General features: G+C 45.2%; 1 protein-coding gene across 1 annotated transcript in view; it reads left to right on the forward strand.

Annotated features, from left to right (window-relative positions):
- The window catches only part of ushbp1 (Usher syndrome 1C binding protein 1), a 29,727-nt gene extending 23,812 nt beyond the window's left edge, over positions 1-5,915 (forward strand). Inside the window, exons 13-15 of the mRNA XM_080213119.1 lie at positions 30-106; positions 3,843-3,965; positions 5,466-5,915. Coding sequence (XP_080069245.1) covers positions 30-106; positions 3,843-3,965; positions 5,466-5,640 — 375 coding nt within the window. The 3' untranslated portion in view covers positions 5,641-5,915. The remainder of the gene's footprint in view (positions 1-29; positions 107-3,842; positions 3,966-5,465) is intronic.
- Positions 5,916-11,456: the final 5,541 nt, after the last annotated feature.

Raw genomic sequence — 11,456 nt, forward strand, 5'->3', positions numbered from 1 at the left:
TTGTCTGATTGACTCTGCTCCATTTTTAGGAGACTGCACCAACATCAGAAGCTCCAGCAATCAGCAATGACCAACTGGTGTCTGAACTCACAGCGGCTTCCACACGGTAAGCACAGGAAATACTAGACAATGGGGTAACTAGAAAGAACCTTATAGATCACAACACGAGGTGGGTAGTATACAGATTGATTATTCCAATGTGATGGCGAGGGGAGCGAAACTCTGTAAGAATTAGAATAGACTGGATGGTGGCCAGGTCTCATGGCTCTAGAGCATCAGTCTGGGCATCATGGTAACTAATCCAGTGACATAAACATTTTGTCATCACCTCCCCTATGTGCAGCTTCAACACTTTTGAAGCTTGACACCATTCAGAGCAAAGCAGTCCCAGTTGATTGGCACCCAACAAAAACATACACTCCCTCCACCACAAACGCGGCCGTGTGCACCATCTGCAACGTGCACTGCAGCAACTCACGAAGGATCCTTAGATAGCACCTTCCAAACCTTCCTCTATCATCAAGAAGGAGAAGGGCAGCAAGTGTATAGAAGCACCACCACCTGCAGGGTTCCCTCCAGGTCACTCACCATCCTAACTTGGAAATATATCACTATTCTTCACTGTCGCAAGACCAAAATCCTGGAACTCCCTCCCTTACAGCGCCATGGGTGTACCTACACCACAGGGACAGTAGCGGTTCAAGAATGAAGCTCAGTATCTTCTCAAGGGCAATTAGGGCTGGACAATAACTGCTCATTTAGCCAGCAATGCCCGCATTCCATGAATATTTTTTAAAAAAGTCATCCAGGCAAGTGCAGAATATCCCATTACATTCCTGACTTGTGCCTTGTAGATGGTGAACAGCCTTTGAGGAGTCAGGAAGTTGTAACTGTCTGCAGGATTCCCAGTCTCTGACCTGCTCTTGTAGCCCCAGTGTTTATCTAAGACCATAAGACATAGGAGCAGAATTAGGCCACTCGGCCCATCGAGTCTGCTCCACCATTCAATCATGGCTGATATTTTTCTCATCGCCATTCTCCTGCCTTTTCCCCATAACTCCTGATCCCCTTATCAATCAAGAACCTCTCTATCTCTGTCTTAAAGACACTCAATGACCTGGCCTCTACAGCCTTTAGTGGCAAAGAGTTCCACACATTCACCACTCTGACTGAAGAAATTCCTCCTCATCTCTGTTTTAAAGGATCATTCTTTAGCCTGAGGTTGTGCCCTCTGATTCCAGTTTTTCCTACTAGTGGAAACATCCTCTCCACGTCCACTCTATCCAGGCCTCGCAGTATCCTGTAAGTCTCAATAAGATCCCTCCTCATCCTTCTAAACTCCAACGAGTACAGACCCAGAGTCCTCAACCATTCCTCATATGACAAGCTCTTCATTCCAGAGATCATTCCTGTGAACCTCCTCTGGACCCTTTCCAAGGCCAGCACATCCTTCCTTAGATACAAGGCCCAAAACTGCTCGCAATACTCCAAATGGGGTCTGACTAGAGCCTTATACAACCTCAGAAGTACATCCCTGCTCTTATATTTTAGCCCTCTCGATATGAATGCTAACATTGCATTTGCTTTCCTAACTGCCAAATGAATCTAGCGTTAACTTTAAGAGAATTTTTAACAATGACTCCCAAGTCTCTTTGTATTTCTGATTTCCGAAGCATTTCCCCATTTAGAAAATAGTCTACGCGTCCATTTCTTCTTCCAAAGTGCATAACCTCACACTTTTCCACATTGTATTCCATCTGCCATTTCTTTGCCCACTCTCCTAACCTGTCCAAGTCCTTCTGCAGCCCCCCTGCTTCCTCCATACTACCTGTCCCTCTACGTATCTGCAAATTTATCAACAGTGCCTTCAGTTCCTTCTTCCAAATTGTTAATGTATATTACGAAAAGTTGTGGACCCAGCACCGACCCCTGTGATACACCACTAGTCACTGGCTGCCATCTGAAAAAGATCCCTTTATCCACTCTCTCTGCCTTCTGCCAGTCAGCCAATCCTCTATCCAAGCCAGGATCTTACCCTTAAGACCGTGGGCTCTTAACTTATTTAACAGTCTCCTATATGGCAGGTTCAGTTCTGTCTCTGGTCGATGGTAACCCCCAGGGTGGTGGTGGGAGATTCAGTTATTGCAATGCCATTGAAAATCAAAGAGAGATGGTTAGACTGTCTTGTTGGAGATATTCATTAACAGGCACCTAAGTGGAGTGATGTTTATCTGTTAATTGCTGTATTGGGGCTGATTCTGTACCTTGAGCACTGTCACTGAAACAAAGATTGCTTCATTGCAAAGATCAGAATCTTTATCAATAATATTGGCTCTGTGTAATCTCCAATACAAGTTCCCATCATGTGAGGGGCTCGGAGGAGAACTTCCCAGGATAGGTTTTCCCATTTTGGCCCTGGGATTTTCTCTTTGGGACTTTTCATCCCCAAGGAGATTAAGTGGCAGGAGTGAGGAGAGAGTGATTGTCACAGTGCGTGAGGCAGGTCTGATTCACCAGCTAGGCTCAAAATAACTGTCAATTGTGAATGTTTTTCTTACATTCCCCTGAGGGTCATCCTGTCAATTCAAGCGATGAGAAGGAAATACAGAGTGACCATATTAATGAGGCAGTGCGGGTGAAGCAGTGTTGTCCACAATCCTGCCCCCATGTGACATTATCTGTAGCTTCTGGCTGAACTCCCATTGATTTGTTCAGGATATTTGAGCTGACCTCTCCTGTGTTGCTATATTCTGGAGAGCTTCTCCAGCCACAGGAGTGGATCGTTTCCTACAGCCCTCTACTGCCCCTGATTTATCACAATGTCTGAGACACCCAGTATCGAAGCAGAAATATTCCACCAGGAAACACTATGAAGACTGAAGTCACACTGCTTGCCGGGGCAATATAAAATAAAAACACAAAGCTGATACAAATGCAACCCGTAGAGATGTTCCTCTGGAATCAGACAGCAGTGAAGACATGTAACTCATTGAACGGGCTTTTGGCCATCTCTCTGTGTATTTCCTTACTCGGCTGAGTTTCTGAAAGATGTGCTGGTTAAGTGCATTGGCCATGCTAAATTCTCTCTGTGTACACGAACAGGCACCAGAATGTGGCAACAAGGGGATTTTCACAGTAACTTCATTGCACCATTAATGTAAGCCTTACTTGTGACTAATAAATAAACTTTAAACTGTCAAATTTCTATCTGATAATGTTTATATGATGCACCTTGGGACAGTGTAGAGGGAGCTTTACTCTGTATCTAACCCCGTGCTGTACCTGTCCTGGGAGTGTTTGATGGGGACAGTGTAGAGGGAGCTTTACTCTGTATCTAACCCCATGCTGTACCTGTCCTGGGATTGTTTGATGGGGGACAGTGTAGAGGGAGCTTTACTCTGTATCTAACCCCATGCTGTACCTGTCCTGGGAGTGTTTGAAGGGGACAGTGTAGAGGGAGCTTTATTCTATATCTAACCCCGTGCTGTACCTGTCCTGGGAGTGTTTGATGGGGAAAGTGTAGAGGGAGCTTTACTCTGTATCTAACCCCATGCTGTACCTGTCCTGGGAGTGTTTGATGGGGACAGTGTAGAGGGAGCTTTACTCTGTATCTAACCCCATGCTGTACCTGTCCTGGGATTGTTTGATGGGGGACAGTGTAAAGGGAGCTTTACTCTATATCTAAGCCTGTACTGTACCTGGGAGTGTTTGATGGGGACAGTGTAGAGTTACAATACCCCGCCCCACCCACTGGGACACCCACTTACCAAGTGCAGTCAATGTGGTTTAACCTGATGTCTGTGAAAATTTCAGGAATAAAGCTGATGTGAATTGTCCTACAGAGAGAAACAACTGAGAGGACGTATTGAGGAGCTGGCGGCATCACTGGAGAAAATGATAAGAAACAACAATATTGCAAAACATCAGTCTGAGGAACTCACCTGTGAGCTGAGGAAAACATACAGGTATCCCAGGAAGTAGGGTGACTGAGCTACTTATCTTACATGGAGACCTGAACTGTGCGTAATGTTCTAACTGTACATAAACTGAACAACATCAGTATGATCCCAGAGCCTGAGCAGGTCTGTTCTTGCCAAGGTCAGCCAGGTAACAGGCTGGTAAGAGCCAAGGGTGAGGAAATGCAACCTTGAATGAGCTGGCTTCAATCTTCTACCAGACTTCACTTCTTCAGATCTTTCATCTTCTCAGCACTTCACCTGAATCTGCACGGGAACAGGAGGAGGTCATTCAGCCCCTTTACCCTGCTTGCCATTCAGTTAGATCATGGCTAATCTGTGTGTTAACTTCATCTCCCCATTTTGGTTAATCCCCCTTCCTAACAGACATTTATCAGTCTGTGACGCCCAGACCCAGCAGTCCTTTTTGGAGGGAGCGTGGAAGAGAGTTTGAGAGTTCCGCTCCCCTCTGTGTGGAAGTCTTCCAGACATTACTCCCAGTCAGCCAGCCTCTCATGTTAAAATTCTGCCTTTGTGTTCTGGTACTACCCCTGAGCCCTCTGGAAATAGTCTCCAATCAACCCGATTGAATCCTTTAATCACCTCAGTCAGATTGATCACCCCTTAACCCTCTAAACCCGAGGGCAAACAAAGTTAATCTACTGAACCTGTCTTTCTAATTTAACCCTTTTCACTCTGGTATCATTCTAGTGATTCAATGCTGCACACCCTCCAAAACTTCAATGTACATAAGAACTAGGAGCAGGAGTCAGCCATCTGGCCCCTCGAGCCTGTTCCACCATTCAATAAAATCATGGCTGATCTTTTTGTGGACTCAGCTCCACTCACCCGCCCGCTCACCATAACCCTTAATTCCTTTACTGTTCAAAAATCTATCTATAGTCTTAAAAACATTCAACAAGGTAGCCTCAACTGCTTCACTGGGCGGGGAATTCCACAGATTCACAACCCTTTGGGTAAAGAAGCTCCTTCTCAACTCAGTCCTAAATCTGCTCCCCCTTATTTTGAGGCCATGCCCCCTAGTTCTAGTTTCACCTGCCAGAGGAAACAACAACTCTGCTTCTATCTTATCTATTCCCTTCATAATCTTATATGGGGGTATCTATAAAATACCCCCTCGTTTTTCTAAATTCCAATGAGTATAGACCCAGTCTACTCAGTCTCTCCTCATAAGCCAACTCCGGAATCAACCTAATGAATCTCCTCTGCACCCTCTCCAGTGCCAGTATATCCTTTCTTAAGTAAGGGAGGCCAAAACTGTACATTGTACTCCCTTTGTGAGTGCATTGCACAGAACTGAACACAGTTCCCACAGATAATAAAGGTATAACTTCCATTCCTTTGTATTCCAATCTTCTATAAAGGCGACCACTCCATTAGCTTTTAAATTCATTCTGTACCCACCTATTTAACCATTTTGAGTAGTGCTTGAATTTAATTATCAGATTAAACAATGTTCTGATTTAAACTCTCATTTCTCTGGTGCAGCAACTTGTCAGCGGCCTACAGAAACACCAAGAGGAAGTATGAGAACCAGCTGAGCAAACTGGAGTCACAGATCAGCACCATGTCTGAGCGGCAGGGTGTGCAGATCCAAGCACTGGAGGAGAAAGCCAGGAGGCTTCAAGAGGAGTTGGAGAACGCGCGTGGCACACCATTGTAACAGAGATCGCAGAATCAGGACAACCCTGGACCTTCTGCATTTGTACAGACTTTATGCTAACCTTTGGGGTTGGGAGAGCATTTAGACAGAACTTACCCCCCGTGGGGTGAAATAGGAAGGTAGATTCCACAATGGGGGATAAAGAGGGTAGGTAGACTGTGGGAGGAGATCACATGATTCCACGAGGAACACGGCATATTCTAATTGAGTGAGGATTGAATTTAAAAGCCCAAATGGCCTCCTTTCATTCAGTGAATCTGTGGTTAATCAGCTTGTGGAGATGCTGGCGTTGGACTGGGGTAAACACAGTAAGAAGTCTCACAGCACCAGGTTAGAGTCCAACCAATTTATTTGATAGTAAACCCACAAGCTTTTGGGGTTTGCCCTTCGTCAGGTGAATGGAGAGTTCTGCAGACCAGAACTCTCCATTCACCTGACGAAGGGGCAATCCCAAAAGCTTGTGGGTTTACTATCAAATAAATTGGTTGGACTCTAACCTGGTGCTGCGAGACTTCTTACTGTGTTAATCAGCTTCCCAGCTCTCACTTTTTGCAGGAAGCTCCAATCTGCCTACTTCAGTCCTGCAGCAAGCAATTTTATACAATGTTTTACCCAAATTCCTCAGTCAGCATAGCTATGTGATATTCGCTAAGGTTTCATATATTTGGGATAAATGATATAAATTTGATGAGGGGCAGTAATGTGGGAGGGTAACTTTTCAGAGGGGTTGTTTGGGGTGGCTGTCCTTCACTGCCAAACAATCGCACCAAATTCTACAATGTGGGCAATAATTTTTTTAAAGATACACAATTTATGGGAAAGTTAATCCTAAAACACGGGAAAAAGAAAGTGTTTAAATTTCCATCATATCGCAAAGTGCAAACAAGACAAATAAATACACAACTGAAGTGAGGTTTGAGGAGTCAGTGAGGGAGAGTGGGTAGAGTCAAGCAATAATCTTTTGCATTAAAGATTACTGGGCATCACAGTGGTAAGCACTGCTGCTTCACAGTGCCAGGGGCCTCAGTTCGATTCCCGGCTTGGGTGACTGTCTGTTTGGAATTTGCACATTCTTCCCATGTCTGCGTGGGTTTCCTCCGAGTGCTCTGCTATCCTCCCACAATTCAAAGATGTGCGGGTTAGGTTGATTGACTATGCTAAATTGACCCTCATTTCGGTGGGATTAGCGGGGTAAATATGTGGGGTTACAGAGATAAGGGCTGGGTGGGATTGTTGTAGATGCAGGCTTGATGGGCCGAGTGGCCACCTTCTGTAATGATTCTGTAATAGAATTTGAATGGCACAGCAAGTTACCATTCAACTCATTCCAGGATTATCCAATTTCCTTATGAAAGTTATTATTGAACCTGTCTCTCTTTCAGGCAGTGCCTTCCAGATCATAACTCATTGGGTTAATAAATATTTCCTTATCTTTCCCTCTAGTTCTTTTGGTAATGAATCTTAAGCCTATGTCTTTTAAAAAATTCTTTCTTAGGGATGTGGGCACCACTGGGAAGGCCACTATTTGTTGTCCATCCCTAACTGCCCTTGAAATGATTGATTTGTCACACCATTTTCAGAGGGCAGTTAAGAGTCAACTACATTGCTGTGAGTCTGGAGTCACATGTAGGCCAGACTGAGTAAGAATGACAGATTTCCTTCCCTAACGGACATTAGCGATCCAAATGGATTTTTACAACAACCGATGATAGTTTCATGGTCATCTTCAGAGAGATTAGATTACAATTCCAGATTTATACATTGAATTTAAATTCCACCAGCTGCCTTGGTGGAATTTGATCCCCGAACATTAAAATAAAAACAAAGTCCCGTGTATGCTGGAGATTGTAGATAATGAGAATACTTGACAGGATCTGGGAAAAGGGAAATTCTTTAGATGTTGCAGCTTTCTCTGTTTTCATCCCCAGACCATTAGCCTGGTCCTCTGGATTGCTACAATGCCATGATCTCCTGTTCAATTCTTGAGCTTGCTGCCACTTGAAACACTGGCTCCTTATTTATTCTCCTGATGATGTGGAACATCTTTCCTCTGCTCTGAGAAAAACGATCCAGAGTTTGTATTCCTCTTTACATTAGCTACGAGGAGAGGTTGGACAAACATGGTTTGTTCTCACTGGAGCGACGGAGGTTGAGGGGCCACCTGAAAGATGTCTACAAAATTATGAGAGGCACGGACAGAGTGGATAGTCAGAAGCTTTTTCCCAGGGTGGAAGAGTCAATTACTAGGGGGCATAGGTGTATGGTGCGAAGGGGCAAGGTTTAAAAGAGATGCACGAGGCAGTTTTTTTTTTAAACACAGGGAGTAATGGGTTCCTGGAACTACCGGGGAGGTAAAGGAAGCAGATACGGTAGTGACTTTTAAGGGATGTCTTGACAAATACATGAATAGGATGGGATCAGAGGGATAGGGTCCCTGGAAGGGTAGGGGGTTTTAGTTTAGTCAGGCAGCATAGTCAGTGCAGGCTTGGAGGGCTGAAGGGCCTGTTCCTGTGCTGTAATTTTCTTTGTACATTGAGTGTACCTACAAGCTGATTAGAGTTGAGTTGAAGAAGAATGGTAGGCTTCACCTTTTCCACTGACTGATGCTCACCGAGCTGTCTAGAAGTGGAGTGTTGAATTGGCCAAGCTGTCTAACGGTCATTATAATGGAGTGACTTGGGGGCAGAGGGTGAGCCTCTTTAGGGCTTTCACCAGCTGCTCGTCCTCCAAAACACACACATTCCATCAGCATTCCAAACTGTGGGCCCATGGCACAGGTTCCAGTTAAATTGTCACTCCCATGCCCACAACTTTTGATTTTTAAAACGTTTAATTTATAACAGGCAAATTCAAAACACCTCTAAAATTCTAGGATATGGGCAGCACACTGATTAGCGCTGCTGCCTCAGTGCCAGGGACTCAGGTTCAATTCCAGCCTCCATCTGTGTTGAGTTTGCACGTTCTCCCAGTGGGTTTGCTCCAGTTATGATAGGAAGGTCTGCTCCAGTTATGATAGGTGGGTCTATGGCAGGTTGAAACTCCTGTGCTGAGGGAATACTGCACTGTCAAAGGTGCAATCTTTCCAACAAAATGTTAAAAAAGGCCTCATCTGCCTACTGAAGTGGATGCAACAGATCTCCGAATTCTTACGGTGTGGAAGGAGGCCCTTCAAGCCTGCACCAACTCTCTGAAAGAGCATTTTACCCAGGCCCTATCCCCATGCATTTACTCTGGCTAATCCACTTAACCTACACATCTTTAGACCGTGGGAAGAAACCCAAACACCCAGAGGAAATCTACTCAGACATGGGGAGAACATGCAAACTCCACACAGACAATGACCCAAGGCTGGAATTGAACCCAGGTCCTAGTGCTGTGAGGCAGCAGTGCTAAACACTGTGCCACCCATTGCACTATTTCATAGAAGAACAGGGGAGTTTTCCCTGGTGTCTTCAAGCCAATCGCCATCAGACAAAAAAAACACTGTATACTGATGTACAAAATGCAGCAGCAAATCTTTGCACAGCAAGCTCCCAGAAATGGCAACGTGATAATGACAGAACATCTGTTTTTGTGATCTTGATAGAGGGATAAATATTGGTCCTAGTACACCTTCCCTGTTCTTCAAACTAGGGTCACGAGACCTTCTGGTGGCACAGTGGTTAGCACTGCTGCCTCACAGCATCACACACCCAGGTTCAATTCCCAACATGGGTCATTTGTGCAGAGTCTGCATGTTCTCCTCATGTCTGTATGGGTTTCCCTCATGTTCTGATTTTCCCCCACAGTACAAAAGACATGCTGGTTAGGTGCACTGACCCAAACAGGTGCCAAACTGTGGCAACTAGGGAAATGTCACAATAACTTAATTGCAGCATTAATATAAGCCTTACATGTAACTAATGAATAAACTTTAAAACTTTTATACCCACTTGAGTGGCAGGATCTCAATTTAACACCTGACACATGGCACTATACAGAGTATCAGCCTGGAGATTCCTACTCAAGGCCTGAGATGGGACTTGAACCCACTCACTTCTGACTCAGTAGTGAGTACCATTAACTGAATCAAAGTCAATGCCTTGGAAACATTTTACCACCCATGTACTCTCACAAAACACCTTAAAAACAAAGTGTTAAATTCAGATTAAACCAAGAGAGAAAATGCTGGAAAATCTCAGCAGGTCTGGCAGCATTAGTGTGGAGGGAGCTTGGCTTAAACTAATTCATTTGACAAAAGAGAGCCTCAGATTTTAGATAAAACATTTATTATGATTTTTCAGCAAAAATGATTGATCTTTCAGGAGCTTTGCTTATGAAAATACAATATTAAAATCATAGTTTTTTAAAAAGGCAAAACTACCCTCTGAAACGGCATTCAGTGATTGGATCCATCAACCCAAACTGTAAAGTGGTCTGAAACAGATTGAAAGGCAAGACATTCAAGATGAAAGGGAATCCATAAATCTTCTGCTACCTGCCTGTGAACCGTGATGTGAAAAGGCATCCGTTGCCTGTGACCACACTCCACTGTGGCATTTTTTCAGCATTTGTATCCAACAGTTGATAACTTGAAGCAGTTCACTCAGGATTTGGGTTGCAGTTCTCATTTTGCAGAGTCCAAAGGAGTTTATTTTTTTCTAAACTCCCCCTCCCACCCCCTCCCCTTCCCCCAAAAGGAATAAAGAAACGTCTACAACCCACCGACGTTTAATTTGGGAGCTAGACGTGCACCCAGCTCTCCCTCTGGGTGCTCACCAATCCTCCTGCACCTTGTTGGAGTCCTCAGGCTGGTGACTGAGCTGCTGCAGGTTGGGGAAGTTGAAGTTGGGCTGGTTAATCTTCTCCAGGAAGGAGGTGAGCAGGCGCTTGTTGAGGTGGTCAGTCTGGGTGAGCTCCAGGTCCCCCTCAGGCCCAGGTCTGCTCTCGTCAGCCTGGACTGGAGCTGGCCTCTGCTCTCCCTCTTCACCCTTCTTGTGGCCCAAGTTGAGGCTGCTCTGCAGGGCGACGTTTTCCATCTCCTTGTGCCTCTTGATATCATTGCTGCAGGGTGGCCTGGAGCCCTCCTGCGTATCCAGCTTACTGCTGTCTCCCTCCATTGTCCTCTGCACCTCCAACCAAGGCGAGGCGGCAGCGGCTGTCAATAAAGCTTGTTCAAATGGATGCCATCTTTGTGCGGGGCTCTGCGACCGGAAGTAAAGTGATTGGACTTTCGGTAGACCAAAAATATCTATTTTTTGCAATCGGAAACAAAACGTGACCCTTGACCCTTGCTGCCAAGTGTCTGCATGCGTTTCCCATTTATTAGACAAAAGAAAACCATTTTAATTTATTTTTTGCAATAGGAAATTGCTCACTTTATGTTTATCCACATTAGATGCACATATAATTAATAAAGGTTCAGCTGGTGGGTAATATAATCTAACTTGAGATTCTGAATGTGATTTAGAGGTATATTGTTGGCATTTTTAAGACACCTTATGTTGCTCCTCATAAAGATGGCGGCCAGCCCAGAGTTGCTTTGCAACTTGCCCCCACAAAGATGGCCGCCCACCACCCGGCGTGGCGACTTCACTAATTGCCCCTCCCACAAAGATGGCTGCACGTTCTGGGGCGGGGCGTCTCCCCTCAATCCCCGGAGCCTCTCACAAAGATGGCCACCCTATCCCCAACATGGCGGCTACAGTCTGGCGTATTGCCCCTTACAAAGATGGCAACGGCGATTCCTAACCCCTCATAAAGATGGCCGTCAATCCCTAAAATGGCGGCTCCTATCAGACAGCGAGCCCCACACCAATATGATCTACCAATTCAGC

The sequence above is a fragment of the Carcharhinus amblyrhynchos genome, chromosome 26, assembly GCF_965287045.1.
Source record: "Carcharhinus amblyrhynchos chromosome 26, sCarAmb.v2.hapA, whole genome shotgun sequence".
Classification (NCBI taxonomy): Eukaryota; Metazoa; Chordata; class Chondrichthyes; order Carcharhiniformes; family Carcharhinidae; genus Carcharhinus; species Carcharhinus amblyrhynchos.